This window comes from Trachypithecus francoisi, unplaced genomic scaffold (genome assembly GCF_009764315.1).
Source record: "Trachypithecus francoisi isolate TF-2019V2 unplaced genomic scaffold, Tfra_2.0 Lachesis_group17, whole genome shotgun sequence".
Classification (NCBI taxonomy): Eukaryota; Metazoa; Chordata; class Mammalia; order Primates; family Cercopithecidae; genus Trachypithecus; species Trachypithecus francoisi.
In genome coordinates, this window is record NW_022681462.1 from 92,935,231 (window position 1) to 92,956,105 (window position 20,875).

The 20,875-nt window shown below is 40.6% G+C and overlaps 1 protein-coding gene and 1 long non-coding RNA gene across 2 annotated transcripts in view; both read right to left on the reverse strand.

The window, feature by feature from the left end:
* Positions 1-1,856: 1,856 nt before the first annotated feature.
* LOC117062706 lies at positions 1,857-14,433 on the reverse strand. Its single transcript, XR_004428500.1, has 3 exons — positions 14,284-14,433; positions 13,620-13,710; positions 1,857-5,238 (listed from the first exon to the last, which is right to left on the reverse strand). It is a non-coding gene; the product is annotated as an uncharacterized LOC117062706 (long non-coding RNA).
* A 704-nt stretch (positions 14,434-15,137) lies between these two features.
* DDX1 (DEAD-box helicase 1) overlaps positions 15,138-20,875 on the reverse strand; it is a 44,819-nt gene continuing 39,081 nt past the window's right edge. Inside the window, exons 20-26 of the mRNA XM_033176519.1 lie at positions 18,888-18,979; positions 17,533-17,605; positions 17,340-17,412; positions 17,212-17,254; positions 16,356-16,451; positions 16,133-16,253; positions 15,138-15,471 (exon numbers count right to left, since the gene is read on the reverse strand). Of these exons, the coding sequence (XP_033032410.1) occupies positions 15,341-15,471; positions 16,133-16,253; positions 16,356-16,451; positions 17,212-17,254; positions 17,340-17,412; positions 17,533-17,605; positions 18,888-18,979 (629 nt within the window). The 3' untranslated portion in view covers positions 15,138-15,340. The remainder of the gene's footprint in view (positions 15,472-16,132; positions 16,254-16,355; positions 16,452-17,211; positions 17,255-17,339; positions 17,413-17,532; positions 17,606-18,887; positions 18,980-20,875) is intronic.

Sequence of the window (20,875 nt, forward strand, 5' to 3'; positions counted from 1 at the left end):
TGGAAATATGCAAAGGAGTTTCCAGTTGTGCTAGTCCCCTTGTCGACAACTCCTCATCGGCAGCCACCGTGGCTCTGCTGAGCAGCACATGCAAAATGCACCCCAGAAAGGAGGTGAAGTGGCATTGCTGACAGTTCAAAGAATGTCAAGCAATGGCCATTGTTCTTGAAAAGAAGGGCAAATTTCACTTTTCCTGTTTCTCTTGTGACGTTATGGAATTCAAACAAGTTTGTGATTTTCAGCCCCACACTCTGTACTATGGTTTCCAGCACAGACTGAGGACAGAGTCATTTATTCATTCTGAAATGATGTATCAAGTGTCTTTTTTTCCTTTTTCTCTTTTGAGACAGGGTCTCACTCCATCACCCAGGCTGAGGGGCAGTGGCATGATCACAGCTCACTTCAGCCTTGACTTCCCAGGCTCAGGTGATTCTCCCACCTCAGCCCTGCTGGGACTACAGGCGTGGGCAACCACACTCACACCCCCAGCTAATTCTTTGTAGAGGTGGGTTTTTGCCATGTTGCCCAGGCTGATTGTCCGCCTTCCTTGGCCTCCCAAAGTGCTAGGATTATAGGCATGAACCACCGCACCTGGCCCTCAAGTGTCTATTTCACGCCAGGAGTTGGCTGACCATGGCTGCCCTGGCAAATCACTCAGTTGAATCCAGGCAGGTCAGCCCCTACCACCAAGTCATGGGACTGCATGGAATCCGACAGTGTGATGCTGGGAGGTAGCAGTGGGTAGCAAGAGCATAAGATTTGCAGCCAAAGAAACCAGGGATCCAGTCATCACTTGCCACTCAGTGCTGTGGATGCTGGTTATCTAACCTCTTTGAACCTTATCATCTTCATCTGTAAATGTCCACACCAACACCTTCCATACCGACCAATATCTAGTAGCAGTGGATATGTGTTGTTTGGCCACCCAGTCTCCACACCCCTTTCCTCTAACCACAGCTCTCCAAATCCCTTTCAGGGACCATCTTCCAGCCTCATTCTTTTAGTTTCCAGTGGGGCTCCCAGCTCTACAGACAGAGTGAGCATCTGACCTAGGTCTGACCAATTGCACACCAAATTTCCCCAGCCAGAGTGATTGATCATGACTGGGCATATGATCCAACTCTTCAAACTGTCATAGTATATCCTGGGTCTTCTACGAGAGCAGCTCTCAGTTTTTGCTGGACTCAAAAGTTCTGAGCCTGAGACTTAGAATGAAGCCAACACAGAGAGCAGTGGACTAGGGAATCCAGAAGGCAGCAAAACCAAGCTACATTGTCACCATGTGACACCCTGGATTAAATGCCATCTGAGGCCTGAGTCTGGGCTTCTCCATTATGTGAGCAAATACATTCCCTTTTTTGCCTAAGACAGAGTTGAAGTTTCTGTCATTTGTAATCAGAAGGTCCCTAGATTGATGCAAATCAAAGTCTCTCATTTACTCTTCATACCAACTTAGTGAAGCAGGAATTGCTCAGAGGGTCTGTCTGAGAATTTTTTTTTGTCATGGTGCATGCTAGCAAAGCGGATTAGTTGACACACACCTGCTTAATTATGCCAGCATTCCTATCTCTAGATACTAACTCCTACTCATCGTTCAAGGTTCACCATTGTCACCTCTACCTAGAAGCCTTCCCTGAACCCCCAGGCTGGGCCAGGAGCTCTGGGTCCTCTGTGTTCGTTCTGTCACTGCACTTGTGACTCTTACTTGCACCCTCTCTCCCATCTGCTCCCATGCACTAGAGAGAAAGGGGCCTGGTGTTCATTTCTTCATTTACGTGTGCATGGCACCCAGTCCAGTGCTTTGCAAGCAGATTCCATGAAGAGTAAATGACTAATGAATGAATAAATTTGGTGAGAAAAATGCACATGCCTGGACATGAGATTCGCACGAACGCATCATCACATATTTACGTAATGTGTATGCTGCAGAGACCTTTAGTTGCCTCAACATCCGACTTTCCATTCTGGCTTAGACACAGAACCCCAATCTTCCCAGACTTAAAAAAACAAAACAAACCCCCTACATATTCTAGCCTCTCTTGAGGAGATGTGGCCCCAAGTTCTAGCTAATGAGCTGTATGTAGAAGCTGTTGCATCAGACTTCTGGGAAGACTTTTTAAAAGGAAGACAACCAGAAAGGGAGCTCCTTTTTGGCTTTCTCTTTTTTCCTCTTTTCTGCTGTCCTTAATGCAGATGTGATGGCTTGTGCTCCAGCAGCAAGCGAGATCATGCGGCATCTCTGAGGATGGACCTCATGAGCTAAGCATGGAAAAGTGGAAAGCCAGAAGGAGCTGGGATCTCTGATGATGAAGGGCTGACGTTACTAGCTCCCAGCTCCAGACTGCCTGCCTCTCCACCTTCTTTTTCTTTTTGTTTATACCCTATCTGAAAACTCCCAAATACACCTTTTATATATCAAGAAGAAAATAAATCCTTTGTATTTGAGCCAGCATATTTTGAGTGCACTGCTGTATGTAATTGAACTTAATCCTAACTGCTGTGTCACTAAATGCTATATTAATATTCACTGATAATATTTCTCTATTTTATTCTAATCATAAAATGAAATTTTTAAACCCAACATTTGGAACAGTGCATGTGTGGTAGATACTGTGGCAGCATACAGCTAGACACACATATACAGGGAAGAAGACATTTTACAACTGGTTAAAGTACATGTGGCAGTTCATCACTTTCTATGGGAAAAAATATTATTTTACTCATTTTATGATATTAGAGGTTGTTCATGTTAAAGTAGAATTCAAACTTATATTTTTTTTATTGTTAATTCCAGCTCCACCCCACAGCATCATGCTGCCTCAACAGCAGCAGGGAGGGCTGTGGGTGATCAGGGATCCCTCCCTGTCTTCCTGCCACAGAACCTGAGTAGATCAAAAGGCCAAGAGCATGAGGAGACTTTGCTCCTTCAGAACAGCTCCTCGGCCCCCTGAAATGAATGACCAGCTTTAACAGACTTTTCCCCCCCAGCTCACATTCCCCATGGTTGGTGAGGCAGAAAATTCACCAGAACAAAGCTCTTGCCCTAGAAAGATCTTCTTTTCAATTTAGGGTCAATTCCACTTTGGGGGCTTCCAGAAGAGTCACCTTTAAATTAAGAAAAGAGAAAAAGAAGCTGTTGCATATAAGCCAGGGAAAACCACACACGAATGTGAACAGCACCCGCGTCCCACCCAGCAGTGCATATGTTTTGTGGGAAACGTATACAAAGCCCCGTAAGCCTCCAAAGAGGTGGGAGGCGGGTGGGGAGGGGGCAGAAAGATGCTGGAGTCCAAAAAACTGGATTTATTTTTCTACCAGCTGTGAGTAGGGCAACTTTTAAGGGCCTCATCTTGTCCTTCTGAAAAATGGGCAAGCAGCCTGCACCCTGCCTTCCTCACAGAGCCATTGTGAGGTCAAGAAGAGATGGCATTTGGTGAAGGGTCTGTGTCCTCCCCTGCCCCCCAGGACAGCTGACCATGTCACTCCAGCCTGAACATGTGGTAGCATCCTGCTCCAGAATCTACCTGGGATCACCTTCTCCTCCCAGCCTTTCAGGACATATCGACACATACTTGGGTTAATGAAAGTCAACGTTACTTACATTTCACCCCTTACGAAATATCAGGAAGCTAGGCTCCATGTGGTCTGGCTTGGTCTGACTCAGCTGGGAAGCCATCGCTGAACCCTTGTTCTATTGGTCTGTGGACAAGATTCAGTGTCTTGAGCTCTGTGGGATCAGCTGTCCCTCTGAGCAGAGTCAGAGGGTGAGTGGTTATGATACGAAACACCACTTACCCTCCCGTGAGTGGTGTTTAGCCCCCGGGGCCCAGGACGGGGAACAAGGGCAGACCAGCCTGCACTGTGCATCCAGGGGCCAGGTCAAGGTGATCGAGTTTCTCTCTCCAGTCACAAACTCCATCACCCCTGGCTCCAGGGTAATAAACTCAATCTCAGGGCTTGAGCTATAACACGGTTCATTTCTGGGCCAAATCTCTGAAGCTGAAGGGTTTATTTTTAAGGACAAGCAGTTTGCTGTTTTCAGCTTTTCTCATCAGAAATAGTGCAATTCAGCTCGATCTGCATTGGAAGCATAATTTATCATCTCACACAGATGGTTGCTAAGGGTGGGGAGGAGGTTTACTTTTCATTTTACTTCAGCAAATATTTCCTGAGCCCCTACGTGTGCTAGGCACAGAGCAAAGCACTGGGGATGTACAGATGAGTAAGACAAGCTCCTGATCCTCGAGACACTCCTAGTCCAGCTGGGAGACAAAGCTACAACCCCAGATTTGACATCAGACAGTCCTACTTTGGAATCTTGGCTCTGCCATTTGCTATTGGAGTCACCTTGGGAAAATCACCTCACCTCTTTCTAGCTAAAGGTTTGTCAGCTTTGTTGATCTTCTCAACATACCAACCTTTGGTTCTGTTGATTTTCTCAACTGTTTCTCTATTCTCTATTGCATTAATGTTTGCTCTAATCTTTATTATTTCCTTCCTTCTGCTTGCTTTGGGTTTAGTTTGTTCTTTTTTCTTTCCCCCAGTACTTTAAGGCGGAAGGTTAGGTTATTGATTTGGGATCTCTCTTCCTTTGTAATATAGTCATTCATAGCTATACATTTCCCTCTAAGCACTGCTTTACCTACTTCCCATAAGATTTCCTATGTTGTGTTTCCCTTTTCATTTATCTCAAAGTATTTCCTAATTTCCCTTGTGATTTCTTCTTTGACTCACTGGTTGTTTAGTAGTATGCTGTTAGTTTTCACATATTTGTAAATTTCCCAAAGTTCTTTCTGTTATTGACTTCTATACATAGGGTCTATCTGGAGAATGTTCCATGTACACTTGGGAAGGATGTGTGTTCTACCGCTCTTGGGTGGTGTGTTCTATAGATGTCTGTTAGGTCTAGTCAGTCCATAGACTTGGTCACGTCTTCTCTTTTCTTACTGATCTTCCATCTGGTTGTTCTATCCATTATTGAAAGCAGTGTATTGAAGTCTCCAAGTATTACTATTCAATTGTTACCTCATCTCTTTGAATCTGTTTCCATCAAGTAAAATAAATATTCCTGACTTGCAGAGGAGATGAAGAGCGCAAAGCCCCGAGGCACAGCCTTCCACCTGTGGGTGTTGCTACTGTGTCTCAGAATGAATTGACGAGAGTGCAGGACAGTGGTGGTGAGGAGATTTCCTTCTAAAGTAACCAGGTTGTCCTGGCTTAAGCCAGCATTACTTCAGCCTGAAAAATACAAACCCTGCTTAAAGAGAAAGACAAGGCTTAGAACCTGTCTACTTCTGTGGCCTAATTTTCAGGATGTGCAGATCTCCTGCCCAAAAAAGAAAAATTAACTAGCTAACAAATCAAAACTTCTCACCCTAATTATGCTGGCTGGTGTCTAAAATCCCTTCAAAAAGTTTCTTGTGGTAATTTACCTGTCCACTCATCTAAACTTCCTTCCAACTCAACAAACATTTACCAAATCACCTTTTCTCAGCCAGATCTGCCCCAGGTACTGAGGATACTGAAACCAGACCTATCCTAAACACCCTACTCTATCCAGAAAGAGACACTGAGGGAAATTTTATTATGTATTTGTTATTTATTATTTAAGCAGTTAAATAAAATATCGGAAGATAAACACTCTAACGAAAGAAGGAACAAAAGGTTCTGAGGATACAGAAGAGGGAAGTGACCTGCCTGATAGGAGCAAGAGGGGGGTAAAGACGGCTTCCCCGAAAAATGTTAACTGAAAAGAAGCCGCCAACAGTGGCTTGAGTTCCACAACCCTCCCTGCCCCCGCCGATCTCCTCAGGTGGGAGGGGGCCCCGGGGAGGAAAAGGAGGAAAACAAGAGGATGTTACACAAAGTGAGTCATCCAGCCTCAAATAACCAAGAGCTGCAAAGGCAGAAAGTTCTTGACTTGGAAGTTTGCCAATTCCAATGCTGCAAAAATAACTATGATGAATTCACATATTTCTGTGCAAGTGTCGGTCCACCATAACACTGAATACTCAGTCATAGCAAACTGGAGCTTTGGGCCCATATGCTCAAAATCAGGCTCAGGCTTTGGTCAAGGTTTTCTTGAAGAAGCCAAAACCTGTATTTTCCCATTGAAAGTCATCCTAGTCTTCCATCCTATCCTGGATAGGACCATGGAATAGTGATTCCTGCTCAGGGTTAAAAGTCACTAGGTGTTTTTCTGTTTTGGGTCTCAGCATCCACATAGGAACTTTCATTTCTTCCAGGTTAGGTTGATAGACCCTCCCCATTTTATGAAAAGCTAATCATAATATTTGTTGTACACCCACTGTGCACACTGTAGGGAGAGAAAAATAAGCCCACCCAGAAACCCTTCACCAAAGCAGAATTTAACCCACCTGGAAACACAGAGGGGGAAAAAAGTCATACAGTGGTTTTTAAAAATTAAGAGCTGCAGGCTGGACACAGCGGCTCACACCTGTAATCCCAACACTTTGAGAGGCCAAGGCAGGAGAATCGCTTGAGCCCCCAGGAGTTTGAGACCAGCCTGGGCAACATAGAGAGACCCTGTCTCTACCAAAAATTTAAAAAATTAGTCTGGGTGCGGTGGCATGCACCTGTAGTCCTAGCTACTTGGGAGGCTGTGGTGGGAGGGTCACTTGAGCCCAGGAAATCCAGGCTGCAATGAGCCATGATCTCACCACTGCACTCCAGTCTGAGCAAGAGTGAGATGCCATCTTTTAAAAAAAAAAAAAAGGAAAAAGAAAAAGAAAAATGAAAAAAATTAAAAGCTGCATTATAAAGTATAATGACGAGACAAAGGCTGATGTACTAGAAGGCTTTCCTAGAGAGAGAGCAACAGAGCAGAAACACACAGGCTCTGGGGCCTAAAAAACTCAACCTAGGGCCAGGCATGGTAGCTCACACCTGTAATCCCAATACTTTGGGAAGCCGAGGAGGATGGATCACCTGAGGTCAGGAATTCGAGACCAGCCTGGCCAACATAGTGAAACCCCATCTCTACTAAAAATACAAAAAATTAGCTGGGCATGGTGGCACATGACTGTAATCCCAGCTACTCGGGAGGCTGAGGCAGGAGAACAGTTTGAACCCAGGAGGCAGAGGTTGCAGTGAGCCAAGATCATGCCATTGTACTTTAGCCTGGGCAACCAAGAGCAAAACTCCATCTCAAAAACAAAACAAAACAAAACAAAAACCCTCAACCTGGGGTTCTTAGACTTAACTACTCTGGGCCTTGGATTCCTTGTCTGCAAAAAATGATAGCATTGGCTCTTACATGAAACAAAATACAAAACATCTGGCTTGTGGCTGGTACTCAAAAGCATGATGTTCTCATGCCCCTACAAGGGAGGTGGCAGTGACTCAGGTCCCTAAGGATGGGTGAAATTTCGACAGGCAGGAGAAGGCAGGGAGGTCTTTGAGCAGTAGCAGCAGGACTGAGCAGGGAGTAGTGGACAAGTGCCGGGATTCTAATTCAGGCTCCACTGCTTCCTAGTCACGTGATCTTCAGCAAATCACTAATTTCTTCGTGCATCAGTTTCCTTATCTATGAAAATGGGAACACCAATAAAATTTGTCTTCTGGGGTTGGTGTGAGGATTGAGTTAGGATGGGTAAACACTTAGAACAGTACCTGATATAGCAAAGGGTAATAAATTTTATCCATTGTTATATATGGAGGGGAGTAAGGAGTCCAGATTTGATATGAACTGAGGAATATGAGAAATAGGAACAGGAAGGCTGGGACTAGATTTTAGAGGGCCCTAAGTGCCCAGATTAGTCTGGATTTAAACACAGTCAAGGCCCATCACAGGTTCTTGAATGGGGGTTGACATGGATTAATAACAAATCTTAAATGGTAGAGGCCAAATGGGCTCCTGTCATAGGGATAAATTATACCAAAAGAGGCTGCTCTTGAACAGTGACTCAAGTCTTCTCCTGCTCCCACCCAAGAAGCCATTTTTTGGAGAAAAGCAGAAGGCAGAAGGACAGATCACGTCTGGCTGTTTTTCTACTTAGTATCTCTTAATCCAAAATCCCAAATCTCCCTGTTTGGCTAGTGGGGAGATTGTGTAAGACTATCACTTGGGATGTCCAATCATCACTTATGCCTTTCAAATAAGCAGCCATGAGCTACTACTTGAAGTGATGAGGTTCATTATTTGGTCTAAGCCCATACATCCTGCCCTCACCTCCCACCCAAACCCACCCCCAAGCAGGCAGTCAGCTGAAGACCATTCCACAAATCTCCAACATGCTCTTGAAGGGCAATGCCGTAATGCCTGATCCACTGTGTAAGTGGCAGAAAGACTAGCAGGCAGCAGTGATTTGTTGACATGATACTCCACCTGATTTCATTCAATCTGGGCTTTCAGAGACAGGCAGAATCAAAGGAAATGACTGAGAAAAAGCATTCCAAGTTCTGGAGATGTTAATGAGCACAGCAACTAGCATAAAGGCAATTTTGACAAGTGTGGAAGTTCTTTGAACAGAGAAGTCCCCAGTGTTGAGCCCAGGAGCAAGCTGGTGTGGTGGATGTGCAAGTGCTTTGTGACAGGAGAACACACTGGAGCACAAACTGCATGGGGCCAACTCACAGAAAAACAAAACCCTCATGCTCATTTCTTGGCCTTCGGGATCCAGAAAAAAAAGACCACAGCCTCTGTCAAATGTAATGGGAAATAATTCCTTTGAATTTGTGATTTGCTCAGATGAAAAAAAAAAGGAAGTCGGGTAATCCTTAAGTGACCCCAAGTGGTAAAAATACACCAGCACCGTGTTCTTTGTGGGTATTCCTGTGACACCGGCGCCACCTGGTGCACTCAACTGGGAAATAATGAATCACCACCCCACGAAGGCTGGCGTTGAGGGCCCCAAGCATTTGCGTTATTCTGTAAGGAAGTATTCTCTTGGTGCTGGGTTGTAAGCCAACCACTGTGGGAAAATGATTAATAATTTATGGACAGAAGTATATGGTAGACTTTATTACAACCAATAGAATTAACATCAATATTTTAAGTGAACAGAATTTCATTATATGGGTATAAGCCAATGTCTCCAAATTGCTAGGCTTTAAGAGCCAAACAAAATACCTCAAGCTATCAGCCTGTGTGTCTGTAAGTTAGCCAGTTCTCTCCCCAACACATCTAAGGATTCTTAAGAATGCTTACAAAGCCTGATTGCCAGGAAGCCTGATTGTCACTCTTCTGAGCTTTAGACTACTACTCCAGAGAAGTTGCTGGTCCCTTTACCATTAGGGACCAATTTCCCACAGAACAGGATCCTAACCAGTTCCCACACTCTGTTCCTAGCATTACTTTGTCTAAACACAGAAAGAGCTTTCCTTTTCATACCCAAGTCATACTGACAGACCTGCTTGCTGACCTCGGTAGCAAACATCTGAAGGTATTAAGAGAATCACGATGTAGAAAAGGAAAATGGAAACTCATTATCAAACATCATTGCTCCAACATTCAACTGACCCTGTCCCTACTGGCCTCTCTCTCTTGACTCCAACCCCCTGTTCTGATCAGGATTTTCTATCTCCGAGTGTCTTCCCCGAGACTCTAATCCACCACAAAAAACTGGAAGCCCTTCACACCCAATTATTGCCCTGCAGAGAAACATCCTCTGACTGCCTCTTCAAAGTCCTACTTTGGCAGCAGCAAATATTTATCCTTAGAATGGGATTCAATTCAAGGAAACACAAAACTAGCAACCAGAGTCTTTTCTGGTGAACAGAATGAGTTACCCAGCTGGAGAACAAGATGTGAGGTAAAATACTAGGTTAAACCAGTGATTTTTAGAGTATAAATTGGTCCTGTCTAAAGCAATGGCAATGCTTTAAATAAAAACAAAGTAGCAACGTCTAAAACAAAAAGAGAGAAAAGGCCAAATGGATTTTGAAAAATTGAAACATCCTTAAAAAGACTTGCCTCAATCCCCAAAGCGACTATTTTGAAGGGAATTAAACTCACTTGGCTACAGGTGAGTAGCCTCTGAGTAGGCTACAGGTGGTGAGTAATCTTACCAGTTTGTTGAAAAATGACATACGTTACAATTTCTATCATTTCTCTACAATAATCCTCACTACATAACATTTCAGCAAGGGCTCCAGCTTGAGTCTAACTATATGTGGCCTTAAGACACATTAGCTTGGGCGGGTGCAGAGGACACAAGGATTTGCAACAGGACCAAGAAACATCTAGAGTCAGACTCAGTTTAAGGCAGCTGCTCCCAAGCCTGGAAGCACATTAACATCACTGAGGCCATGCAGGCCCCACTCCAGAACAGTTAAGTCAGAATTTCTGGAGGTGAAGTGCAGACACTGGTATTTTCTCTGAAAGTACCCTAGGTGACCTTAATGTGCAGCTGGGGTTGAGAACCACTAAGCTAAGGAAGCAGAACTTGAGGTGGACATCTTGGGTCCAAAGGCAGTGGACTAGGAGACATGATTCTAACACAGCAAGCATCTGTCTTTCAGATGTCATTTTCTATCTTATCCAAATCCTCAAGTAAAAGATTGCAGTGAGAATAAAAGCTCTAAGAGTCATTTCTCTATAACAGTGTGTCTTGAATTGTGGTTCAAGGTCCATCTGCATGAGCACAATTATTTGAGGAATGTGTTAAAATGCAGATTCCTGGTTCCCATCTTATACCTAATGATCTCTGCATGCGATTTAGCTCTAGAAGTCAGTAACTATTGTTGGGATCAAATCCAGGCCTACCTGATGACTTGTCTTTCAAATTTCCCTCAATACTTTTGACCAGAAAGAGTGGAATCTATCAGAAAACAGTAGACATTTAAATGAGTTTAAATGAAAGGTAATGATTTAAAGCAGTAGAATGGAAAACAACTGCAAAAATTCCCCCTCCACTCCTCCCTCCAAAGGAATCCTCTATCAATTACTTTGGAGTAGCAAAATAGCATCCCTCCCTTTCCTTCCTGTTCCACTACATTTTTTCCCTTCTGACACATATTCCTTTTTCCTCCCAAATAAGGTCACTTAGAAAAAATTCCTGGTAGTACTTTAGAAACTGTCAACATCTATAGAGAAATGATAAAATTACCTACCAGGGATCTCATTTTATATTTATCTATACTTTCTTGATATTTTACACATCTCATTCAAATTGAAATAAAGTGTGTAGTTCCCTTTTAAGTCAGAACAAGGAGAGGAACGTGATTAAATAGCTTTGCCCATTTGGAATCAGATTTTTTTTTTTTTTTTTTTTTTAATCTGGGCAGTTCGCAGTCATTGCCACATGCACTTCTACCTTTAAAGACAAAAATTAGGAAATGAAAAAAAAAAGCCTGCAACCTTATTTAAAACAAGTCTGGTCTAGGTCCCTGTTTATCTGATGATGGTGGGACCAGGAGTGGGAGCCCATGGGAGGCAAGAAGTTGCATGTAAGATGTGAGACTACCTCTACTCACCACACAAATTCACATACCATATGAAGAGACATCAGGAAAGTAAACTCTGAGCGCAACAAGCTTATTTCAGTTTGTAAAATAAATTGTACAGCCTTCTTCCTATATTGTTAGTGTTAACGTCAACCAGCTCAACCCTTTCAGAAAGCAATCTGATGACTCTGAAAAATGTTCATAACATTCAGACTCTTTAATTCAATAATCCAATTTCTAGGAATCTAGTTTAAGAAATTTCAAAAGACAGAAGATGTTCACTGCGGTATTCTGTGTAACACAAAAAAGGTAACTATACAGTACACGTGCCCTCCGCATCTACTAGATATTTTGCTGAATGCTGAACATGATCCTGAATGATGTGAATTATCTTCACCGCTTTCATAAAGAAATCAAAGCTTAACGGACCTTGCCTTCTGTCGTATTTCTAGTATGAGTTAGAGCCAGATTCAAATCCAAGACTAATATTATAAAGTTCACATCCTTTCCAACTCCCCTCAATGCTCATGAGCAGTAAGAGTGCAATGGTTCCACAAATAATAGTACATTCAATGCATTATGTAGCCACTAAAGTATTTATAAGAAAAATGCTTATGTTAAATAAAAATACAGAATCATACATGGACCAAAACATTTACAGAAAAAAGAAATGAACCAAAATGTTAGCGATGACTTTCTCTGGAAGTCGGATGATAAATAAAAAGTAAGGAGGAGTGGGGTTTACTCTAATCTGAAATTTCCACATATCTAACAGGAAAAGATATGTTAAGAATGAGGTATAAATTAGCCACGCGTGGTGGTGCATGCCTGTAGTCCCAGCTACTCAGGAGGCTGAGGTGGGAGGATAGCTTGAGGCCAGGAGGCAGAAATTGCAGTGAGCTGAGATCATGCCACTGCATTCCAGTCTGGGCAACAGAGTGAGACCCTGTCTCAAAAAACAAAACAAAAGAAAAAAATAGAAGAACGAGGTACAGAAAGGTTTTAGCAATCTCATAACTAAGACCACTAGTTAGAATCCTTTAGAATCAATTATCTTAAGGCAAACATCCCAAGGCAATGAAAGCATCTGGTCCCTTTATTTGGTTTTCTGTGCTCTCTTAAATGAAATATAACTTGTTGTGCTTAAATGAGTCTGTCCTAGTAAGGGACTCAAATTAGTAATACAGTAAAGACAGAAACCTGAGTTAGAGCAGAACACTTCAGTTTATTAAGATTTGAAACAGCCTTTCCCCTAAACCACTTCAGTCACTATGAAAGTCAAGTTCTAGCAATCAAAGCTTGAAGGTAGCTTTGAAGAGAATGAGCAGGGAAAGACTAGATGGTGAGTAAGAAGGAATGCGCCGAGGCTCCTAAGATCTCAAGCCATGTCTATCATGTGTTGAAGCTGGGGCAAGTCTTGACATTTCTGTTTACAGAGGTTCTAAGACTGACATACAACTACAGACATCAGATCTGTGAGTACACTTAAAAATTCCTGCAATAAAGAATGGGCAAGTGGAAGCTCTGAATCACAAATACTATCACATGAAGGTTAATATTTAGCATTTTCTGGACTTTGAAGGGCCTCTACTGTTTTATATATTAGTTGGAGTAGAGGCTAAAGTTCTGTAACAAAGAGGGCTAAACATGAGCAGCTCAGATAACATCAAGTTATTATAATGGGCAGTTTGGAGAGGGTGGGCTCTGTCTTTCCCAAGGCCACCAGGTTCCTCTGTCTTGTTCTGCCATTCCCCAAGTATTACACTTTTCTAATGGTGGCAATAGGCTCACTAATACCACATTCAAGTTCCAGTCTGAGAGAAGAGGGACAGGGTGGGCAGGACAAGGCCCAGAAGGTGTACACATCATTTTGAATCGCACCCCGTTGTAACCAGAACCTGGGAAAGGCAGTACTGAAGGAGGCAGGCAATTAGCATCTCTCAGGCCCAGTGACCACATCTTAACTTGACTTTTAACAGTTACTTGCATTCTTGGCATTAATACGATGACCTGAAGGAATTAGCATCTGGAAGAAAGACTAAGAGTAAAGGGAAGAATTAATGGTGATATGAGTAGGAAAAAAGAGCAAGTCAGATCTCCAAGCAACTCTTCTGCTGGTCCGGTTACATGTGGCTTCTTCTTTGAAAACTCTTGTTCCCTGAGTAATTCCAGTTGAACAGTAAGTAATTAAAGAGAAAAAACAACATCCTTACCATTGCTAAGCTCTATCCAGCATTCCTGTCTGGCCTCGCAATTTGGACCTGAGAGTCATCCTCCAAAGGTAGCCAGCCCAAAGAGTAAAAGCTAAAAGTGAAGAAACGCAAGTTCTATTTCCAGTTCTACCTACCAGGCCATGCGAATGTGCGTTCCTCTAAACTCAGCTTTCTCTCTCATAAAACAAGGGCATGAACAAGGTGATTAGAAAGATCCCCTCCATTCTAACATTTAAATGTCTGAAATTCAGCCTTGTCTTTGCTATCACATCAATTAAAAGTTAATTTCTAAACCAGTGATTAATGTGTGAAGACTGCACAGAGCGGTCATCACATAGCTCTGAGATTGGTTATAGTAGTTCTAGGACATCTCCCAAGCAAGTGGTCTAGAGATAAGTGAAAGCATGGTATCCTCATAATCATTTCACACAAACTATAAACTCAAATACATGAGATAATGATTTTCTCACTACAGCTTTCATGTTTATATATTGTTTCACTCAAGGTTTTTCAATGCTAAAAGGTTTGAAAACCATTGTATAAGAGATTATAACACCCTGTGCTCTTAAGGAAACTCTCGGACAAGAATAATTTCCCCCAAAAAACCACCTTATAGACTAAGAGTCAAAAGGCACAAAGGAACAATTCAATTATACGTATTTACATTTTCCCCTTTCCTTCTGATATTTTAGGCAAGAGCCAGTGTTAAAGAAAATATATTCCAGGGCCAGGCATGGTGGCCGATGTCTATAATCCCCACACTTTCAGAGGCCAAGGTGAGTAGATCACTTGAGCTCAGGAGTTCCAGACCACCCCGGGCAACATGGTGAAACCCTGTCTCTACAAAAGAAATACAAAAAAATTAGCCGGGCATGGTGGTGTGCGCCTGTAGTTCCAGCTACCTGGGGGGCTGAGGCGAGAGGATCGCTTGAGCCTGGGAGGTTGAGGTTGCAGTGAGCTGTGTTCACACCACTGGGCTCCAGCCTAGGTGACAAAGCAAGACCCCATCTCAAAAAAAATAAAAAATAAAATAAAAATTAAAATTAAAATAATAAAATAAAATAAAACAAACAAACAAAAAACCTGAGTTTGAGTTTGATTTTAAGACCTGGAGGGACAGCAGATTAGTTCTACTTCAATGGGTATGCATCATCTGAAAAGAAAGGTTCATAAAAAGAAGATACATCTTCACTGTCACCATCTCATCAGTCATCAATCCTTAGACACAGAACCTTTACTGACTCCCTCAAAACTTCCAAGCTTCCAAACTAACAAGCAGTTCTTCTACGTTGGGATCATCCAATTTTCCTTCATGTTCCAACTCTCCTCTAGCTTCAGTATACACATAGACAACCTTAACCATCTGAAAACCTACTTTTAGAATATTCCCTAGTGGTTCCATATAAGTCCTCTGCCAGATTCACATACCCATAAATTCTACTTCATAAGCCCATACTGTTCTTAAAAAAGAAATAGAAAAAAAGTATCAATATAACTTTAAAATAAGACACAAACCTTCATGAAAATATAGTCATCAAATTTATTTTCATTGGGATGCCATTTTTTGAAGAATTCCTAAGACTAATGTTTCCTGACATGCAAGAGTTAGCATTAATAGCTTACGTTACTATAAATACTGCTGCTTGGAAGCAGTACAACTGTTTTAGAGTTTTAAGACTACAGACTTTCATTACTCAAATCTTATTCAGTAAATGTAAAAATCAGAAGGTTCTGAACAGCTGGTTAGGAAGGTAGCCAAGATGCAGGAAAGATGTCTGCGCCTCCTTTTCAAGGGCAGCCAACTCTTGAACGGTAGGTGCCAAAATATCCACATGGCCTTTATAGCTTCCACCTGCATCACACACAAATAACAAAGTAATGTAAATGACATGCTTGAAATAACTTGTCAGCAATACTTTGGCTCAATTATATCACTTTAAACATTGCTTGTAGCAATAAAATGTACTACTGGGCAACTTATCTCCAGAACTTTGACTTTAAAAAATGTCAAATCAATTATTTCAATATAAATAAATAATTAGGCCTCACTAACAGCTGTCCCAATACCCCTACCCACCCTTGGCTTGGAAACAACTAGTCCGGCCCGAGTCTTAAAATTTTTCAGGAACAAGCTAACAAAAGGGCATCCCAGGCAGAGGAAATAATATGCTGAATTACCACCTGAATTAAGTCAAAGGCTTCTAATTCCTTGTTCAAAATCACCTATTATGCTCTTGTTTCCTAATAATTCCACAAAATGTTCAACTACTCTTATGATATTAACACTTCAAGAGAAAGAGCTAAGCTGAAGTCTTTCATTCACATAAAGACAACACAATTAAAAAATGCTACAAGGCAGGTATGGACAAAGTACTATGAGGGTAACAAGGGAACAATTAACATGTTAAAAATAACTCTTAACCTAATGAAATTAAATTACTGCCTTCCCAAACTGAAGTTCAAAACAGGTACATTTACATTTAAAATAGTATTTAAAATAATGCAAAGCTTACCACCAGCAGCCCTTTTTTGACCGTAGGTAACTTTCCCATCAAATTCATCCACTGGTACCTTTATATCCGGCTCAACCTGAGAAATGGTACAGTTCAGGTGTTCTTCTATCTCAGACAGTAACTAAGTAAGGGAGAGAAAATTTCCAGATATAATTTTTGAAGATAAATGCTGTCTATTTTACCATTTTAATACATTATTTGTGAGCCTGACTCCAAGTCTTACTTGCATCTCGTTGTACCATATGGTACAGCCTCCATCTTCCTTGAGTCTTGTGTTATAACACCCTTTTCCACGGCTGCTACATACGTGGTACCAAACCTAAATTTAAAAAGGAAAAAATATTAACATGCATGGAGATAGAGACACACTAAATATCCTATTCTAAATTTGTTTTTAAGTATTTTCTGTCCTCAAGGCACTAGAAAAATAGATTATAGGTATGATATATCATCCAATTACTACTACTATTCAGTAGCTCATTAAATAAATAGGTCTTCTGAAAAAGTTCTTTTTGAGAATAATCCAAAAGTTTTCCTAAAATGGGTGTCAGATATCAAAAGGAATTCTCAAAGTAGGATGAAAAAGTAAATATTGAAGCATACTATGTCAAGATTAACATAAAAAATAAAGTTCAAAAGAAAAATAAGTTCAAATGTTTTATATAAGAGACTAATAAAGCAAATAATGCAAAATGTACAACTAGTGAATTTTTGCAGTGAGTATATGGGAGCTCCTTATGAATACAACTTTTCTATAAATTTGTAATTATATCAAAATAAATCTGTCCTCACCATGAAAAGTCTTCCATGGCACCATGTCAGAAGATGTTTAAATAGTTTTTGGTGGAAATGACTACAATAAAGCTAGTAGGAAAAATTGTATTTTGCATTTTTCCTTTCTAAATTTCACCCTATTATTTGTCCATTCAATGAATACAGAAAAAAATGCCATTAAAAAGTTCATTTGTATTCCATATGCAGCTGAATTAAATTTAAACAGGAAAATCAAACTGTTTTTATTTCCAACATCTGAAATCACAACACACATAATGAATATAATAGAGCCCTACAAAGATTACCTTTTCTTTTTCTGTTGCCACCAGGGAAATTGCCAGACCCATCCTGAAAGATGTTAAAAGCGTTCTATTAGACTTTATTCCTAAAGCGTACAAGCTTAAAAATGGGGGAGAAAAAATTACAGAAGTACCTTTCAGCTCTTCCTACTCTGCCAATTCGATGTACGTAGTTTTGCTTTTCATCGGGCAGAGTGACATTTATAACTGTAAATAAAAACAATTATTAACAATTGCCATTAGTTTCTAAATTTTTCAAACATATTAGAAGGCTTTACTTTAGATTCCATAACAATCACACTGCAGGCATAAAAAGTTGCTTTTTACCATAAGGAACACCATGGATATCAATTCCTCTAGCAGCTACATCTGTGCAAATCAAGAATCTTACATCTCCTTTCTAAAGAGAACAGAGAAGAGAGAAAGGAGTTAGCACATATACTAAACAATAAAAACAAATGCTATCCTTCCACTAAATGAGACCTCTAAAAACTCAAGTGTTACTATCGGATTAGAGGTCCACATACTCCTAATTTACTGGACCAAGTCTTGAAGTTGTATGTCATGATCTGCTGAAACATGACATTTAAGGTGATTAAATCAGAGATTGGTTCATTTTTGCTTTTCTTTTTCTACTCAAAGATATTAAACTATTGCAAAAACTTGGTTTAATCTTTAGAAATATCTTCAGAAATTGAAGAGAAGGATAAAACAGAACACAATGTACAGACATAAGCATTATCTTTACTCTTACATTCAAATAAACCCAGAATACTAGATATTTTACCTGGAGGCACACTTTTTGTAACAGACAAAATTCTCAAGGGGAGGAAAATGAGGGTAGGCCCCTGGTGCTCACCAATAAATACAAATTAGCCTTTCGATGTCATTTGTGCCTCAAGGCACAGCAAAATTAGAGATCCGGGGGAGGGAAAAAGGGTATACTGACTTATGGTCCGGAAAAATGCCTAAGGTCGAGAAGGGTAGCACACATTCAAACGAGGCCATGCGATGTGTTTTCACATCTGCATCGATTACGCCCAGCATGGAAACATAAGTCAAAGTTCTTCAACCCAATACTTCCAATCTTTTTTCTTAGAAAATGATACTTGTACTATACACTGGGGTCTATTAAATTAATGAGACTGCTTGGATGTAGACAGGTTACTGACCTTTAGTTCTAAATGGCTCAAGCCCTACCCAACTACACCAAGAGCTGTATGACCCGTTCACGTGCTGCAAGAACATAACCGGAAAGGTCTGCCCCAAACAGTATCAAAATAACTTTAATTCTACATAACCATATTCTGATACCTGTCTTAATTAATCTACAAATTAAGTTCCTTATGGCTATTGCTGGAGACTATTTTTAAGGCTTATAGACATGGCTTAGCTATCCAATGATACTTCTCCTAAAAATAGCTACCTGAAATAATTTAACTAAAATTTCTAAAATTGAAAATTCTTGTTATAGTAGTGTGCTGATAGAGAATGTGTAATTTACCATTTGAGTGTCAACAATCACTAATCCCTGTCATGATGATGACACATTAGTTAGGGTAGAAACATTTTGAAATTTCTAGGACAATAACTGCTTTAATAATATTAACTGGAACTACTTAAAACTAGACATAATGCCCCTCTTAAGTATTAAGGAAACAATCAACTATATATATCAGTACCTTAAATCTTTCCAAGTTTTGCTTTCTCTCATGAGGTTTTCTGTCACCATGAAGACAAACACATGAGAACTGGTGTCCTTTTTTATCAGGTCCTAGTGAAAAGCACATTAAGCATTTAACCTTGGAAAATCTTCTGCCTAAAACCATGTAAAAAAGCCAATAAAATTCAGACTACAATAGTGTCACACAATTCCATAAAAATCTATGCCCCAACTTGCTATAAACCATGGTTAACACAATTTCTGTCACAAATGAAGTACCATTAAAATGAACTCTATGGAGCGTTAAAGTCGTCCTGCTTTTAAGGCATCTTAAGTTACCCTTTTCAATCTGTAGGAGGAGTGGATCAAGCAGTGTGCCAACTAAAATGCCTATGTGTATACCAGGAACTTCACTATCCTCCATAAAGCTAAGATTTAAAAAGTAGGGAAAAGAGATCATTCTTGGAGGAACCAAAATTAAGCTTCATCAAGTTAATGTGCTTCCTAAAAGGCCATGCCCATAAGCCTGCTCTCTTCTTAACTTATTTTAAGCAACATAGTTATCTAGTTTTATGGCCACAGAAGATTCAAAGCAGCAAACTGTAAAGATGGAGAGGTGCTATTTTAGAGGCAGGTGCAGTGGTAAGCCAACCCCCCAAAAGAAAACTCTTCAAATAGACACAGTAACAAAAAGAGTAACCACTGGGAGGTAACAAAATAACAATTATGCCACTTAACTGTTCTCCAAGGTAAATTAAGTTCAGTAAGTATACTTGAAAATTCAAGGAAACAATACATTTTGAAAGATATCTATTCAAAATGAATAACACAAAAATCAATTATGCAGAGTGAAATAACAGCTAGCCAGAACTTCTAGAGGCATACAGCTGAGATTTTATTGCATCCTGAATTCAAGTGGTTTAGGGAAGTATCAGATACACACTGTAACTCTCTGGTTAGGGTATGTGTGAAGGGGACAGGGATGCTTTCATCCCTTCTTTTTTTTTGAGACGGAGTCTTGCTCTGTGGCCCGGGCTAGAGTGCAGTGGCCGGATCTCAGCTCACTGCAAGCTCCACCTCCCGGGTTCATGCCATTCTCCTGCCTCAGCCTCCCGAGTAGCTGGGACTACAGGCGCCCACCACCTCACCCAGCTAGTTTTGTGTATTTTTTAGTAGAGACGGGGTTTCACCGTGTTAGCCAGGATGGTCTCGATCTCCTGACCTCGTGATCCGCCCGTCTTGGCCTCCCAAAGTGCTGGGATTACAGGCTTGAGCCACCGCGCCCGGCCTAATCCCTTCTTTTAAACCCCTATAATCTGGTATATATTGTGTTTGAGTGTTAGTAATGGTGTGGTAAACTTGTTTTCTAGGCAGAAGTAACATCCACATCCAGAATATTTAGGGAAGGAGGATCAAAGTAACTAAGGGATATTACTACTTAATCAACAGTACTCCTTACTACATAATCAACTCCTCCATTCAAAACATTGATAGGAAGAAAATAAGTACTACAAAACAGTCACTACAACAACCAAGCAAGTCTGTTTGCCAGGACTTGAAAAAAAAAAAAAAGTGTTACTTAAGTGCTCACTATAATGAACAGTGTAATGTGTTCTTTATATGACTATTAGTTCAAATATTCTATATCTTTCTTGAGTTTTCTCTCCTTGAAGTACATCAGTTATAACAAGATGTGTTAATCTTTCCTCAGTACAATGGGATTTGTATGTTACCTTGTATAGCTGCCAATTTTTACTTTTTACATTTTTCCAACATTTATATTTTCAAACATGTAGTGACATTGAAATAATTTTAATGATGAACAGTTGTATACCCACCACCTAGATTCAACAATTAACATTTTACTATACTTGCTTTAACCACTTATCTACCTATACCTGTGTCCATCCATCAACTCATCTTTATATTTTTGTACATTTCAATGTAAATTGCAGACATCAGTACACAGTTCAGCATGCATATAATTAACTAGAATTCAATATTTGT